Raw genomic sequence first — 17,954 nt, forward strand, 5'->3', positions numbered from 1 at the left:
GAAGAAAGAAGACGTTGCAGAGCAGGGATTTGGGTAAGTAATATATATTTTTTTATTTATTTATTTATTTTAACCCATCCTTTGGGTGTGTCTCGCGCCGAACGGGGGGGGGGCCTATTGAAGAAAAAAAAAACGTTTCGGCGCGAGACAACCCCTTTAAGGCCTCATGTCCACGGGGAAAATCAGATCCGCTGCAGATTCTACATGGAGAATCTGCAGCGGGTCCCTCCTGCCCCGCGGACATGAGCGCCGAAAATAAGAATTTAAAAGTATTTACCATCCGGCGCGGGCGGAGAAGATCAGCTGTTCCTCACGGCCGGATCTTCATTTTCGGCCGGCGGATGAATTCCTGACGCCGGCGGCACGTCGCCGGCACGTCGTCGACGTGCCGCGCGCATGCGCCGGGCACATCCGCCGAGCCGAAGCAAGGAAGATGCGGCCGTGAGGAACAGCTGACCTTACCCGCCCGCGCCGGATGGTAAATACTTTAAATTCCTATTTTAGGTCTCCCGCGGATCCGGACGGCTTCCATAGGCTTCAATAGAAGCCCGCGGGAGCCGTCCCCGCGGGAGACCCGCACGAAAATGGAGCATGGTCCGGATTTTTCCATGCTCCATTTTTTTTTAAATCCCTTTTATTGACGATCCGCGGGTATTTATCTACCCGCGGGTGGTCAATGCATCCCTATGGGATGCGGATCCGCATGCGGGAGATCCGCTGCGGATCTTAAATCATATTTTGCCCGTGGACATGAGCCCTAAGGTTTGTGTCACACAAGCTTATGCACATTTGCAACATGTTTTTGCGGATCAGGCATTGCCCATTTGTGTGCCCAACATCCCTTACTGTACTTTGAGTGTGCAAGTCCTGTGCAACTGTGCACGCAAAAAGACAAAGCCATGCACCGATGCTCTCAGCCATGGAAATGGACAATTAGTTTAATGATCAAGGTGTTTTCCCTGTGTAAATGCACAGGACAACAGCATACTGTGGGATTGTTTGTGAGTGACTGAAATGCGCATGCAAAAAACATGCAAACGTAAACCGATTGAAAGAAATGAATCTATTTTCCGCTTCTAGCGCGCTTAAAGTTTTCATGTGGAAATACTTCCGTGTGGTAGAGACCTAACAGCGAGGCACTTACCTTACATTCCCCAAGTTCAGAAATCCATTCTTTGACCAAACCGTTCAGTTTTCCCAGAACAAACATCCTTAAAATAAAAGGAAAAGATAGTTATACAAGAAATAGTAATTGCCAGATGTAGATTGTCAGAAGTGCCAAGATGGAGCAGTATCCTATAACGGCTAGTAAATCCAACCACGTGGCCAGTGCTGGCCATACACATTAGCTAGAAGTGGACGATTGGTCATTCAAAAAAGTTTCGCAGACACGGCCATAAAGACTTTGGCCATTTTGAACGGTTACTGCCACTATAAACTAAACATATTCAACATTACCAGCTGAGGGACACGCAAGCTTTCTGGGAAGATCATTCTGGGATACAAGATCTTTCATCAGTAAGTTGGATAAAAATTTCAAAGTTTTCAAAGAACGACAATCAGTTGGCCAAGATGATCACTGCTCATTGTTAACCCCTTAGTGACGACCCAATTGTGTTTTTATGTCCTGCCATTGCAGGACGTGTATGGAGGGAGATTGCCATCTCCCTCCATACATCGCATGTGTCAGCTGTGGGCAACAGCCATGGACACACCGTGCGGGGCTGTTAACCGTTTAAATGCCACTATAAATTCTGACAGCAGCATTTAAATCCCCAGAACAAAGTTCAGGGTCCCGTAAAAACAAAAAAGCTCCATCACTAAGGGGTTAAATTCCACCTGACAATTGTTTTTTCCATCAACTTTAGGCTAGATTTACACAGCGATTGAGATTTTTTGCTGCATGAAAATTGTGTCTTCGTTCCCGTGATTTTTGAGCGCCAGGTTTTTTTTTTTGAAGAATAATCTTGCATCGCTGCCGCCTGCTATAGAGCCGTGCGCTCTATCTCAAACGTCAATAGGACTTTTTAATGTAATATTGCCAACGCAAGTTTGTGTTGTGATGCGATGAAAAGGAGGCTCCATAGGGAACACATGGGAGCTTAACAAAAAATAAATAAAATAAAATCACACAGATAGAAAAATCACGGCATTCTTTCTTGCATCAGTCAAAACATTGCTAATTGTTTCAGAAATCTGCGCTTTTTACTCATGCGATTTTATCGCCTGTGTGAAACCACCCCAAGTCTAAAAATGTCCCCGTTGCCATGGATCCGTCTAATTCTGATGTCTTCTTGCTTTTTTAGACCCGCTTGCGCTGTGCGGTCTTCTGGCTGGTGAATGGGGCCGCTCGTGCCGGAGAGCTGGTCACCGCGTCGTCATCGTAGCTCCGCCCCATCACGTGTGCCGATTCCAGCCAATCAGGAGGCTGGAATCGGCAATGGAACGCACAGAGCCCATGGTGCACCATGGGAGAAGACCCACGGTGCACCGTGGGAGAAAACCGCAGTGCATCCCTGGGAAAGGACCGGCGGCCATCTTTGGGAGAAGATTTTTTAAAGTCCTTATTGCGTCGGATCGGTGAGTAGCAAGCGGTTTAAAAAACGCTTTAATTTGCTATTTTATGCCAGGGGGGTGACAGGAGGAATGGGGTAAGGTAAAATTTTGAGGTTTGCCGCGAGACAACCCCTTTAAGGTGCTGTCAATTCTTTGGGATTTCCAAAGAAAACACAACTCTGCAGCATTATATTGTGAGTCTGAGATCCCACACAACTTTTAAGGAATACTCATACACCTACAGAAGTCTACAGAGCCCCACTGGACCGCTATAGGCCTCCAAAAAAATAGTAATAACTGGAGGTACCTTAAAAGATTTTGAAAGTGTTTCTAGTACAATTGATTAAATTATAGTAAAATTGCTAAAAATGTTCAGACTGGAACCACTAATCCTGACTCTAGAATCAGAATGTTACACACTTTGTTGCCGTCCTCCGTGGTTAGCAGAAGTCTACAGCCACCTTATTGTATTACTACAGTACTGATGGCCATGGATTCCCTTATTATATCACTATATGTTCACATACATGGAAGTTAGTCACGATTAATAGATCAATTCGCCCTTTTAGAGCTAAAGTAGAGATCATGGAGCTGGATAGTTTTCTGGATTCCCATCACACTACAAATACTAGAATGTTCATCACCTGCCTGAAAGGACCGATAATCTACCACATCTTCACTTAACATAGATACAACTAAAATACAGGTCCGGGGTCCTTTAACATGGGGCAATTCGTTATCCCAGCGATCATCGCACCTACGCTTTCACAAAGCAGCGATAGCTTACGAATTGAGGCGAGCCGCACACTAGATCTCTTTCCGCCTCGCCTCCATTTGGAGTAAACAGGCAATCTTTCATACATGAACTGCCTTTTTAGGCCGGGCTCACACGAACGATCCGGATTCATTATGCGGTTTCTTGCAGAGGAATCTGGCTGAGACCCTGGCTGGGGACCCCACGTACCTTCTCACTCTAATGCGGACGACAACAGCCGCTTGCCAATGCTAAAACTCCGTACCCCCCCCCCCCCCTCCCCACCATCGCTAGACGATGATGCGAGTACCTGCAGCCTATCCACAATGTCCATTGAAGATGGGCTGCAGGTCAGATTGCTTCCATTTCTGCAGCAAAATAGAGCATGCAGCAATTTTTCCTCTGCAAGTGGAAGACATAACTAGTTTCAAGGAGTGTAAAGGAAAAAGCAATATTTACATACCTTCAATGCATGCAGTTTGCTGCAAATATTGTTGGCTCGCAGCAAGGAGGCTGGAGATGTCACTCCTAACTCTCCCCCACCCCTCTCCATTCACTAACACAGCAGCCGTTCAGTACTGAACGGCTGCTGTTTACACTGAACGATTGTCGTTCAGCTCATCTTTCATCGTTTAGGCTGCATACAATCCTGAATGATGATCGATCAGTGTAAATAGCAGCCATTCAGTACTGAACAGCCACTGTGTTAAGTGAATGGAGAGGGGTGGGGGGGAGAGCAAGGAGAGAAATCTTCTCCAGCCCTCCTGGCCCTCTGCTGGCCGCTCTGTCAGAGAACCAGCGATACTCGCTGCTGTGTAACAGCACAGGAGCAAGTATGTGCAGGAATGAGTGTCGGGCATCATTTGCCTGACATTCGTCCCGTGTAAATGGGGCTTTACATGGATTCTATGGCTCTCTGGGTGGCGCCCTACAAGTGTGGCTTTGTCATGTGCATAGGGCATAGTCTGGAAAGCTTTCTTTGAAGAGTTTCCGGAAGTTTTAAACCACCCAATTATCTGGCATGAACATTAGCATGAACACTGGGTCATGTTAAACAAAAATCAGCCAACAATCTCAGTAACTGCTTGTCAGCAAGCATACAGAAGCATTTTCCTAAGTGAACGGGGAGATTTACAGCTGGGAGTATGGGGATGAATGATCACAGTAACAAATCGTTCGTCCCCATACTTGTGATTCTTGATCAGTGTAATGGAAATGCAGAAGAGAGTCGATCATAATACTTTGTCGATCAACAATCGTTTTACTGGGCTGAAAATCAGCCTGTGTAAGAGGACCCTCAGAGACCATCCTGGAAGTTGGTCTTTAGTGTTAAGAATCTGCTATGTGGGTTTACAAGTACAGAAGCTGCGCATTATGTGCCAACACAACCAAATCCAACCTCCCTCTAGATGTGGATCACTCTTTCAGCAGTTTACCTGAGAACTGTGAATAATGCAATCTCAGAAGTACTTTTAACCCCTTAAGGACCAAGCACTGTAAAATTTACAGCACTTGATCCTGGGTTATATTCCCCACTTATAGTAGAAATACGGTACAGGATCAGGTCAGGTCCTCGGCTGTCAGACACCGCCTTGGAACCGGAGAAGGGAGAAGTGGTTTTAAACGCCTTCTCCTTTCCAGGCTACATAGTGCTCAATTAGAACTATGTACTAAAAAGTGAAAGCAGAAGTGTTAGTTCTGCTATGTGACCTGGGGATTATGTGACTGCTGGTTGTCCCGTCACAGCAGGGCTGGAGGGTCCTAGAAGACCCCAGATTCGCTGTTGGTGATGTCACTACCAGGGGGATGTTTTCCCTTGTAACGGGGGTTCCTACAGTCAAATTGGAAGTGTGAAATAAAAACAGACAATGAGAATATCCCCCAGAGGTCTTATATAATGCCACTGGGGACAAAGGTTTAAGAAGAAGAAGAAAAAAAAAAAAATGGTAACAGAAATACATACATAAGACCCACTGCCAATACCAACCTAAACTGTTGCCATATGCCCCCTGTAAACCAAAACTATACAAATTAAAAACAAAATGAGGAGCCCATTCCTGTACTTTATTTTAGCTAAGTACTAATTTTAAAGCTAAACTAAGTTTAAAAAAAAAATATATAAATATTTTTCCACTTTTTACCCCAATAAAACTAAAGCATGGAAAAGAAGTCTGAAAAGTAAATAAAAATATCCTTATAGGTTTTAGGGGAAAAAGGCAAAAGTTTTGTTGGCTGAACCCCCCCCCCCCCCCCCCCCCAAAATAAATAAATAGCGCAATAAAACCACCACAGGCTCCTCCTTCACTGGAATGGTTGTGAATAAGACTTTGAAGGGGATGCAGAGCTACATTAGCCCTGCAGTCCCTTATATTTAGGGCCAGCAGAGTTCCAAGAGATTGGAACTCCCCAGGTGATTGTGATGGCATAATCCTAGCGATACATCGCTTTCCTTGAAGTTATTCCAATTTCATAAAGATTAGAGTGAGACCCCAAGATGACCTACCTGTGGTGAAGTTCTTCCTCATCTTCAAAAACGCCAAAAGGTCTCATGGCTTCAATCAGCTTCTGGGTGTAGAGGTGATCAATGTCTTTGGGACCAGCCCAACTAATTGGGGAAGTAATGCCAAAGTGCTTTTGAGGCTGCACCTCGAAATGGCCATTTCTGTGGAGCAAAAGTAAAGAGTCATGAATCAGGTATATCCAGGGACAGAAGTCTTAAAAACGGCCTTAGAAGACCACAGTATGAACAGGATAGGATGAGGCAGGTTGCCTTGGGCAGCTCCTCTGTAGCAGTCTAGTAGCTTTGTGTGTATGTTATTGAATAGACCCCCATCAATGAATAGGCTAAATATATTAAGCTTTCACTAAATTCTCGTCCACAAGCCTGTCGAATATAGTACGTTTTGTACCACTTCACACAGAAAACAGTTATTTGCAGCCTCTTGAAAGAAAATGTTCCCTAAACTTATCCAGGGCCTGCCTGGTGAAAGTTGTCCATTAGACAGCACACATCTACGATTCCCTTGATATAAGGGTGGTTCCAAGGTGCGACACCTAAATAAATGGAAAACAGTGATTGGAATGCCATTCTGAGTGTGGCATGCTATGGGGACGGGGGCAAATCTATGAGGAGCAGTGTCTAACAGCGGCCATTTTGAAAGTCAGATTAGATTTACCGGTAATCGGTTTTTCAGAGTCTCCATAACAGCACCGCCTGAGATCACCTCCTCCTGATAGGACAGGAACAAACAGGTTTAAAGCCCCCCCCCCCCTCTCCCCTCTTCCTCAGCAACTTATAACAAACCACCAGAGGTAGGAGCTCAACTAAAATAACTACCTATAATGGTATGCTTTAACAGCAATAAATTATATTTCTTCAGGGGAGGGGGTTTTAATATATGGGTGCTGTGGGGAGACTCCCTGAAAAACAGATTACAGGTAAATCTAATCTGACTTCCCCCCCCCCCCCCCCCCCCAATCGTCGTCTCAACAGCACCATCTGAGACGTCCAAATAAATTTAATCAGGGTGGGATTACGGCCGATGGCCAGATCCCCGCCCGCCTGAATATTTAGTTTGTAGTGTTTGGTGAAGTTGTGCAGCTTTTTCCATACAGCCGCTTTGTATATCAATGCCAAGGCCCATTCAGCCCAAGATGTGGGTACTGCCCTAGTAGGGTGGGCTTTAAGGCAGTTTCATCCATCACAGCGTAGGCCTCAGTGATAGCCAGGTGGATCCACCTGGCAATGGAGTTTTATGCTGCCTTTTCCCCCCTATTGGGGTTATAAAACTGGATGAAAAAGTTATTCTGCCTCCACTGGCTTGTGGAGTTGATGTACTGTAGTACCGCTTTAACATCCGGACCGTTAAATCTTCGTTTCTGATCATTTTTAGGACTATTAGAAAATTAGGGAATTATTATGTCTTGTGACCTATGGGAGGGCAATGCTACCTTAGGTATGAAAGAGAGCTAGTTTAAATATCCTATTTTTGGTGACTGTTGGCAAACAGATAGGGCCTGCAGCTCGCTTATTCCTCTTGCTGAAAAAAAAAAATGGAGCTGAGGATAAAGCTCTAAGGACCCAATTCAGGTTCCAATTGGGGACTAGGTTAAGGATTCTAGGTTTTAACCGGTCTGCAGCTTTAAGAAACTGGCAATCCAGCTAATTTCAGAGAGTCTGGTGTCATAAAAAGCACTAGGAACCACTAGTTGGACCTTCAGTGTGCTCAGCCAGAGGCCCTTGTCCAAGCCTTCCTGAAGGAATTCAACTATTACAGGGTAGTCAGGGGAATAAAACTGGATGTTCTTCTGGCACAATGATGCAATTTTTTTTCCAGATTTTGCATACATGTATTTCTTCTTAGTTATTTTTCTTCTGGATAAAAGTTTTGCGTCACTTTTTCAGAGACGCCTCTTCCTGGTAGCATGGATTTCTCAATATCCATGCTGCAAGATGGATGTCCGATGGCTTAGGGAACTTTGGATCAGAAGGTCCGGCCGAGCAGGGAAAGTGGACTGGGAACTGCAGACTTTATTAGCAGGCCAAACCAACTTCTTTGTCAGAAGGGGCCTACTAGTATGTGGGTGCACCATTGATAACGGAACTTTCGGAGGGCCCTTAGAATTAGTGGGATTGGGGAAAATGCACAGACGAACCCCCTGCCGAAATCTTGTGTTAGCGTGTCCATTGCTGCCAGGTGGTCCCCTGGGCCGAGGAGAATCTTTCAACTTTCAGATTTTTCCTTGAAAAAAAAAAAAAAGTCTGTCTGTGGGATCCCCACCTGTCTGTCACGAATCTGAAAGCATCCACAGAAAGGGACTATTCCCCTAGGTCTATGCGCTGTCAACTGAGTCCGTCTTCTGATTTAGAGCTCCCCTCAAGTGGGTCGCTGAAATTGATAATACATGCTGTTCTGCCCAGTGTAAGATCTTTTGAGAGATGTTCTCGGATACCTTGTTCCATCTGCTGCCGAATATGGGCTACTGCTATGACATTGTCAGACAGGATTTTCAGATGTTTGCTGAGGGTGGAATTTCCCGACCGTTTGAGAGCCTTCCAGAATGCCAGAAGCTTCCTGTAATTTGAGGACCGTGTTGATCCGTAGGGGTCAGGACTCCTGGAGGTACAAGTCTCCTATGTGATCACCCCTGCCCTGGGCGTTTGCGTCTGTTTCGACTGGATTTTGTAGCCAATGAACCCATCAAAAGGTTTGAGATCGACAGCCACCAACGCAGGAATAACCTCCCTGTGTTTTCTATATGCATTTTTCTGCCCCAGGTAGAGAGAATTGCCCCTTGTAGGGTCCTTTTATGAGATTGACCCCCATGCCATCGCCAGGATGCATGAGGTTAGTTTCCCTTGGGCCTCATGTCCACGGTAAAAAGATTTAAAATCCGCAGTGTTTTTCCCCGCACGCGGATCCCCGCTCCATAGGGATGCATTGGAAACCCGCAGGTAGTTAAATACCTGCGGATGTCACTTTTCCCCTTCAGGCGTGGATTGCATGTGTGGGGAAAAAATGGACATGCTCCATTTTAGTGTACGTCTCCCGTGGGGACGGCTCCCGCAGGCTTCTATTGAAGCCTATAGAAGCCGTCTGGGTCCATGGTACACCCGTGCCTGAATTTCTGCTCTCCGCACGTGGGGGGGAGCAGTTAAAAAGAAAAAAAAAAAAATGAAGTGCCTGGCGCATGCACGCGGCATGCTGCCGGCGTGACGAGCACATCCGCCGGGCCGAAGAAAGAAGATCCATCCGCGATGGAGGGCAGGTCCGCAGCGGCCGGACAGGTGAGTAAATTCTTCTTTTTAGCCTCATGTCTGCGGGAAATGAGACCCGCTGCGGGATTTTCCATGATTCTCCGCGGCGGGCCTGATTTTCCCCGTGGACACGAGGCCTAACAGTGACATGGCTGTCCAGATGGAGCATGTCTTGTGCTTCAAAAATGTTCTCATGTGAAGCTGCAGCTCCTGTATCTTGGTTGCGGGAAAGAAGGAGCACTGACTGAGGTGGAGCAGGATACCCAAGTAGGGCACGATCAGAATTGATCTCTGCCTTAAGCTGGCTGCCAGCTCCGCCATGGTCTTTGTAAAGCTGTGGGGGGCTGACATTTCCTATTTTCTTGCCTTCCATTTGGGATGCCTTGTTCTTTCCCACCCCCATGCACAGTGCAAATCTGAGGAGTTTCGGGGACTCTGCATGAATTGGTATGTCAAAAATAGACATCCTTCAGGTCCATGGAAGACATGAAGGCTCCCTTTCTTATTAGCTTTACTGCTGAGCTCACGGACTCCATTATTGAACCTTCTGTATCTTAAGTAGGCATTTAGTGGTTTTAAATTTATGATCACGTGGGATTTTCCCCTTTTTTTAAAATCAGGAACAACCTGGAGTAGTGGCCTGTAGACCTTTCCTTCTGGGGAAATGGAGTTACTGCGTGCAATTGCAGCGAATCCCATACTCCTTGTTGGAGAAGATGTAATTGATGGCTTTGGCCCGAGGTGGTCAAGACATTTTGTTTGGGAAGAGAAAGGAGCTCTATCCGGTATCCTTGCTCTTGAATCTTGGGGATCCAGGCACTCACAAAATGGGGCGCATAGGCTCAAGGCGGCCTGCAGTCTTGCCTCTACTGGGATAGTGTCAAGGCTTTGGTTAGGAGAACTCCCCCTGATGGGGGTTAAAGAGAATGCCTCTCCCTCTCCCCCCTTTGAGGAGCTCCAGAAGCCCGATTTGCCCTAGCCTCTAAATGGCTCTGAGTGGGCCCGAAAAAAAGGTTTCCGCTTCTGTCTCTCCTTGGGAAAAACTCTTATCTGAAGCCTTCTTCAGGATTTTATCTAGAGCTGGGACAAACAAATTACCTGTGAAATGGTAATGAGCACAGCTTGCTCTTGGAGGCCAAGTCTCTTGACCAGGACTTAAACCACAACACCGTCAGACTAGAGTTCGATAAAGCTGCTGTGTGTGTGCCGACAGTTTGGCTGTCTCAGCTGATGCGTCTGCCAAGATGGCGAGCGAGTCCAGAATTTGCTCTCTCGGGGTTTTCTTAGAGATATGCATCTCTAATTGGTTCAACCAAACGTTTAGTGTTCTGGCCATGCAGGTGGCCGCCACGCCGGGTCCGAGTAGGCTAGAAGCGGCTTCGCAGGTCTTTTTTAGGAGGCTTTCAGCCTGCTGATCCATAAGATCATTTAGTTGGGTGGCATCCTTGAAAGGCAGAGTCGTACGTTTAGTCTGCACAGTCCTCCCCAGAAAAGGGGTAGCGTGTTTTAATGTTTTTAGTAGTGAAAGACCCCATATCAGGCCTACTCCATTCTTTAATTTTTGCACATTGCCATGGACCAGAAAGGTGTGCTTACATCTTTTGCCTAAGCCACTGAAGACCTGGTCCTAAATGGTACGTGGCCTTCTAGGAGAAGATAGACCGCAGCCCGCACATAAAGCCCCCCTGGATCACAGTGGGGAAGAACCCAGCCTGGGGGAACTGCCTGTGCAGTGTCCCAGGGGAAGATCCTCAAGAAGGGAGAACAGCCTCTGTTAACTCCGATCCTTTGTAAGTAGGCCTTTGTTTCCTTTATGCCAGGAGCTCCTGCTCCCAGCACCCCTCTGGACACTTGGCTCCTGACAGGACACGAAAAATACTGAGGAAGGTGGGAGTGGGTGGAGATCTTTAGGTGGCACCAATAGGGAAAAGCCACCATCTTGGAAAAAGGTCAATATTTTTAAATGGGAAGAAGTTCATGTGACATCTGTATTGGAGAGAGAATTTGATAGAAAATCCAAAAATTTGTGCTCCAGTACCATGTATGTATTATTCCTTTGTTACAAACATTTGGCTGTGACATTAACAGGCAAGGAGAGGACAGAGATTGTGCTGATCTCCAGGGAGTGCAGTACCCAAGTCATCGTAGCAGTTTTCAATATTCGGCACCCTAACAGATCACCCGTCTGCCATGGCATAGTTGGCAAATTGCTTGCCAAAATTCCAAACAGGTTCTGTATTTTTTCGACATTGCCATCCTGAGAAGCCGGCTTGCACACGCCTTATTGGAGTTTGGCATAACACTGGATCATGACTTCTGGTGGGCTGTATTTTACTGTTTATGTGTTTTTCTGCAAGAGCCCCCATTATAGCACCCGGCGTCGGTCACAGAAGAGCGGGGTGCGTTGAACCACCATTGGATACTGGCGCTTCACAAAGCGAGCCTATACAAGATTCAGTTGATGCATCATCTTAATAAGGACGATCCCGATAGGTGTGTTGAATATGTGGAATGGGCATCACAGCAACGAGACCAACATTTAACAGAGAGGTTACTGTTCTGTGATGAAGCAAACATCTATGTGAACAGAGAAAACCTGCGCTACAGGTCCAAAACCCCACACTTCACAGATCCCTACAAGATAGGTGGTGCACAGAAAGTCACGGTGTGGTGTGAGGTACGAAGATAGTGGGTCCATTTTTCACCAGTAACCTTACTGTTGCCAAGTATTTGGTTATGTAGCAAGGCGTTCCCATCACAATGCATCAGAGATGGCATATTCCTAGTGTTCTTCCAGCACGATGGTGCGCCCCCCCCCCCCCCTCCCGCAAGGCTTTAGATCAGCTGCTTCCAGGGAAGTAAATTGGACATCATGGCCCAGTGCAGTGAGCCCACACTCACTGGACCACTCCCATTTGACATCTACTTGTGGGGTGATGTGTTTAGTCCAGGGTTTACACAGTGAAAACGTATTTCTATTGAGGTGTTGCTCTCAGTACATCATGAATGGAAGAGGAGGATAAGCCTTGATTATTCGAAACAAAGGGGAGCACAGACATAGAGGATATCCTGTAGTGGATTACGGATGTGTTCTATGTCACGGACTAACTGATAATTTTGACAGGAATAAAAGGTACATGGCATTGGAGCACAGATTTGGATTCCTCGTCAAATTCTCTATCGGATACATATGTCACATGTACCCCCTCCAATTTGAAAATATTGACTTGGTTCTAAGATAGCGTCATTCAAAATGGCCATTTTGGGCACTGAACATCTCCGATTTGCCCCCTTCCTATTAACTTGCTACAAACAGGATGGCGTTCCCAACCACAGCTTTCCACTTATTCATGTCTTGCCATATCTTTAGATCACCTTATAGGTTTAGGACAGGGAACTCTAAAGTAGAGAAACCCTGTATGGTCTACAATTACTTGATTTAGGTCTATGGCCAATTGGTGCAGAAATCTTTGTCAGCACAGATAAGTCACACAGATTAATGGGAATCTGTCACCAGCAAATAGCCGACTCTCAAAAAGCACCATTTAGCAGTAAGTGAAAATCTTAAAATAAAGCAATTTCGCAAGAAGTTGACTCCTCGTGACTTGTGCAAGTCATGCTTTTTGCTACGTAACTCACAGGAGACATTGGCATAACTGTGCTATTAGATTACACAGCTAGGGGCTCTATCACACGCGCATATTACCTGAACAAAGCCCATGCATGTAATACGCGGTACCAATCCCTACATTACTATCAATAGTGCTTCACGCACAAAAAAAAAAAATGCAAGCAAGCACCATCTTGGTGTATTATGTGCACATACATGCCAAGATAGTGTATGGGGATTGCCAACACACAGCAAGTACACCATGCATTGCATCCTGCTGCATGCTCCCATGTGGGAGATATACCTGCAGCGCGCAGGGAAAAAACCCTCATATAAGAGCCCTCGGGTCGTTTCGACTCAGCCGAGAAAATCACGTGAGATTTGTCTGTTGTACGATGCACGAATATAAACCCCATTCTTTTGAATGGGGTCATACACACACTGTGGTGTGTCCTATCTTTGTGCTGAAACGCCCGTTTGCAATGGGGCCGGTGGCAGCAGCGCACCACATGATAGGTGTCCGCCATGTGAGGTTTCCCCATTGAAAACAATGGGAGAAACTCCACGATCCTCTTCAACAGCAAGTAACCTGTCTGCATAGAAGCTGGAGACAAGACCAAGTGCTTATGGCCGCCTGCAGACGGGCGGAAATTCCACGGCAGGATTTCCTGCGGACTTACGCAATCCTACGCAGACGGCCGCGATTTGGCCGCGCGAAATCTCACACGGCAAACAAATCGCGGCATGCTCCATTTCTGTGTGGGGCTCACTCACCGGCCGCAGGCCCCGCTCTGCGCATGCGCCGGCACATGAAAGAGCCGGGGCCACGGGAGCAGGTGAGTGTCATGCTGCTCTGTGCAGACGCTCAGGTCGGGTTCCGCTGCGAGAATTCTCGCAGCCGGATCCGACCCGGCCGTCTGCAGGCGGCCTAAATCAAGACTGTTTACAAAGTTCATGTTTAATGTACCGGAGCAAAAATGGTTGGAAATGTGGCTACATCTTTAGGCCAGTTTCACACAAGCGCATTATGGGAACATACATGTGTCCGTAATACAGACAAGTGTCCAGACCCGACTGCGGGCCTACCTACCTGAAATCAGATGCCAAGGATGTTCCAAGTCCGAGTCAGTAGGCCAGGCCACTGGTCTGTATTCTGGATGTGTATTGTGTACATAATACTCATGTGAAATTGACATTAAAAGGGGTTTTCTGGGCAAATATTATTGAGGACCTTGTGCACAGGATAGGTCAACAACCTCCCCCCCCAGTGTATGGAGCAGAAGCTGCTGCTCCGACCTACGTAGTGGCTGCTGCTTGTAACTGCAGGCGCTGCTTCCATTTTTGATGAGCTGTGTTTGCAATTACCAGTGTCGGCCACTACACAGGTGTCAGAGCAGCTGCTTTCGCTCCGTATACTGCAGCGCCACTGACAGCACACAACTGATCAGCCAGGATGCCGAGCGGTGGACCCAAGTCAAACTATGGACGACCTATTCTCAGGAATAGTCATCAATGGTACTTAAAGGTTAGACACTAATGAGGTTAGAAGGGTCTTCCTGCGAAACAAAGAAAACAATACGGATTATGTAAGAAAAAGGACTGAATTTCCCCCAGTGAGTACAGTGCGGTATTACAGCACAAGCCAACAGTAAAGTCCCGTTCATCTGCCTTCACTTGTACTGGAGTGACGGTCACACATGTCTATATGTACAGTGCAGAAGCCCCCTCGTCTCTGACCAAACCGTCTGGAAGAGGGTCAGGTGACCTCTATAAAGGGGGCATCATCCCTGGAAGACTCCCGACACGCTGACAAGTTGTCCGCTGGGCGGATGAACAATTACTACTACAGTAATGGAAGCTTTAAAATAGTTCCTGCTGCCATGTAAGCATTTGGAGGCTTCATAAATAGCTCCCGGGGTCGCAGTATCGCAGCTTGGCTATATACACACACCGCCCTGCCAACCACATGGGCTTTTACATGTCTGCATAAAGGCAATACACCCCCCATACATAGCAACCTTCATGAAGGAAACCCCAGATCTCCCCGCGCTCGTTTACACCAACAAGTATGGGATTAAAGGGCTTTTCCCACATCTTAAAATTACTTTGCAAGCAGTCTGTCCTTCTGGTTGCTGCTGAGCAGGACATGTGACTGCTGCAGCCAATCACCAACTATAAAAGGTCATCAGCACCCGCGATTGGCTGCAGCAGTCACATGTCCTGGTCAGCAGCAACCAAAAGGACAGAGTGCTTGTGGGGCAAATTGTAGTGGGAAAAGCCCTTTAAAATTGGTATATTAGCCAGAAGCACTCGGAACCCCAGCCAATCAGGCGCCTGCTGTCAGCGCAGTAATACACAGGGGTCGGAGCGGAAGCTACTGGGCTGACCCGTGCCGTGGCTGGCTTTTCATTGATTTGAATGAGACCCGTTAAGGTGCGTTCACCCGCGGATTTGATGACGATTTTTGGCACCACTGTTGTAGATTAACGAGGATCCAGAGTAGACTCACTTCTTCAATTGCAAGAGTGAAGTCTGCTGTGGCCCCACTACATGGGAATGTATCCTTAGGCCGGATTGGATTCTGCATGTGGGAGCCCGCAGTGTAATCCGGCTCTGACCACGGCTGGCGACCCTGCATTCTCCTGTATTGCGGATGATGGCGGCAGCTCACCAGCGGTCATGCACAGTACAGATTATTTTTTTTAGTCTGTACCCATGGCCTATCCACAATGCAGATTGCAGTAATGGCTGTGCTTTCATGTGAGTAGATCTACCAATGTTCTATTCTTTCAACATGTGCGGAATTCCACGGATCATTCGCGCAGACGACAATTGTGGGTTCCGCAATTCAAATCCGCCCGTGTGCAGCTGGCCTTAGATTGATGTTAGGCCCAATGTCTCTAGAACTACACCGCGGGCGTGTGCGTACGACGCTGAGGGTCTCCCTGCAGTGCTTTACCTATAGTGTAGCCATATGCTCTGCTTGCAGAGACCGTGTATGGAACTGCATATACCAGCGCCTCATCTGTCATGGACAAGCGGAGTGCGTTTTTTTTTTTTTTTAATTCCCCGCTGCATCGGATGCGTATTAAAACACCGCGGATACGCAATTTACTGCGTATGGACAGCATATGATACGCAGCACATACACGTGTAGAGCGCTCGCAGTACGTGTGTAGTGCAATAGAGGGTTCTGCGGTTTATCTCTTTTGCGTATCGATCCAGTGTCCAGACACCGGTGTGCATGGAGCGATGAAAGTGACCCCATACACTGCGTATCATGCGGCCGCGCTACGAACGTGAGATATGTGGTGAAAACACGGTCATGGACAGGAGCATTAAGGAAAAGAGAAAACCAGCGCTAATCGTGCTCTGAGGCCGGGCGCATATGCTGCGTAAAAAAAAAAAAAAAAAGTTTACCGGCGTACGGGGCCGCGTAGCACCGCATACATGATTGCACATGCATGAACAGCGCACCTCACTGGGCGGGTGGAGAACTGGATGGGTCCCGACAACAGATGTGACACCAGAGACAAGTCGCTGCCCCGCTGAGAGACAACGCGGGTTTGATGGTGCGAAGGGTGGAATCCGATTTTTTGCTGTAGGGAAAAAAATATTGGGGTTCCCCCATCCCCCGCCCGTATTTTATACTTTGCTTTTGGCGCTGCACAGAATACCTAGAAATGGCGTGAAGTATTAGTCACGACATACGATTTTAGGGACCGCTTGGCGTTTCATACAACTTCTGTCGCCTGTAATATGGACACCAGCAGGGACATGCGCAGAACGGGACGTGAAAAGCACCTAAATATTTGTGCGCACGTGTGGGAAGCCGCAGTCAGAGCCAGGAGCGCAAAACCGACAAGCTGTGCCATTTCACGTGATAAACAGGTGTAGAGCGCGACAGACGCCTCAGATCACAGACGGCGGACACCGCCAGTCATGTGACACATCGGGCGCAGCTGACAGAACACGAACAAATGCTGCCATCGGTGACTGCCAGTCATGTGACGCATCGTGCGCAGCAGACAGAACACTGACGGATGCGGCGATTGGACAAGACAAGTCACATGACACATCATGCGCAGCTGATAGAACACGAACTGCCACCAGACGGAGGCGGCCATTGGACAACAAAGTCATGTGACATTGCAGGCAGAATATAAAATATTATAAAAATTCCCTCCCCCTCTCTTTTCAGTATTTTTGACAGAACCCACAGCCAGGAGTGAGGAAACAACGGTACCGGCCGCAGCGCTGCTCGCATACTCACGTGAACATTTCTCTCATGGCTCCCGGGTCAGGGAGGAAATGAAGAGCCGGCAGCCGTCAACCAACCCCGAAACTGTCAAGACGAACTGTCCAATACACCGGCCGGACGTCCGCCGAGCTTTATTTATAACTACACAAAGCGCTCAACATGGCGGCCAGCCGGCGGCTCCCTAACCTCCCGGCATGCACCGCGCGCAGGCATAGAGTTGGAGGCATTTCAAACTGAGCGTTGTGCGCCTTTGGCGGCCTCTAGCGGCCCCTGAGGGGTACTTCCCTGTGCTAGTAGGGTTAGAGCGGTGAGCTGTGCTGGTGTGGACGGTTTACCTGCTGATAGTCGTATAGAGTCATGGAGGTAAACTAGTGCGGATACAAAGTCGGTCAGCTGCCTTTAGTAACCAGTCGGGTAATCGGATTTCATTTTCCATCCAGCATTAGACGTGATTGGTTGGAATGGAGAAATGCCGCACTTTTTGATCGGCGCATGAGCTTGCATTTACGTGGGCGAGTGCAATATCGGTACGTTTCAATATCGCATTTGCAAACTCATGATTTTTACGTGAGGGCGACGCGTTTTGCAAGAGTATCGCTCTGCACTTGCGGTTTTCACGCATGTAAATATCACCCGTTATTCCCCAGGGGAGCAAAAATAATCGTAAATGCGAGCGTGATGCGATATTTTTTCAGCTCCCGTTGGGAATAATTGGTGATTCTTCAACAGATCCACACAAAAACCGGACAGGCCGGCGCGTTTCTCTGGCTGCGCTGCAAGAGAAAAATCATACGTGTAAATGCAGCCGCTAAAAACAAAACGCTCTTTTTCCGTGCAATTTTTTTGTTGTGTGTATCTCGCAATGCACAGAAATGTTCTATTTCCCTGATGGAATGGCGCACACAAAAGGCGCACTTGTGAACGAACCCATTGAAATCAGTGGGTACCATTCACTGCACGTTGTGCGCATGAATATGGCTGTGTGACTCCGGCGTTGGGCCTGCGCCACACAAGC

The 17,954-nt window shown here is 47.5% G+C and overlaps 1 protein-coding gene across 1 annotated transcript in view; it reads right to left on the reverse strand.

The window, feature by feature from the left end:
• Window positions 1-17,124, reverse strand: part of PAPOLG (poly(A) polymerase gamma) — a 37,668-nt gene extending 20,544 nt beyond the window's left edge. The window contains exons 1-3 of the mRNA XM_066595736.1: window positions 16,952-17,124; window positions 5,814-5,972; window positions 1,145-1,211 (exon numbers count right to left, since the gene is read on the reverse strand). Coding sequence (XP_066451833.1) covers window positions 1,145-1,211; window positions 5,814-5,972; window positions 16,952-16,968 — 243 coding nt within the window. The 5' untranslated portion in view covers window positions 16,969-17,124. The remainder of the gene's footprint in view (window positions 1-1,144; window positions 1,212-5,813; window positions 5,973-16,951) is intronic.
• Window positions 17,125-17,954: the final 830 nt, after the last annotated feature.

The sequence above is a fragment of the Eleutherodactylus coqui genome, chromosome 3 (assembly GCF_035609145.1).
Source record: "Eleutherodactylus coqui strain aEleCoq1 chromosome 3, aEleCoq1.hap1, whole genome shotgun sequence".
In the NCBI taxonomy this organism is placed as follows: domain Eukaryota; kingdom Metazoa; phylum Chordata; class Amphibia; order Anura; family Eleutherodactylidae; genus Eleutherodactylus; species Eleutherodactylus coqui.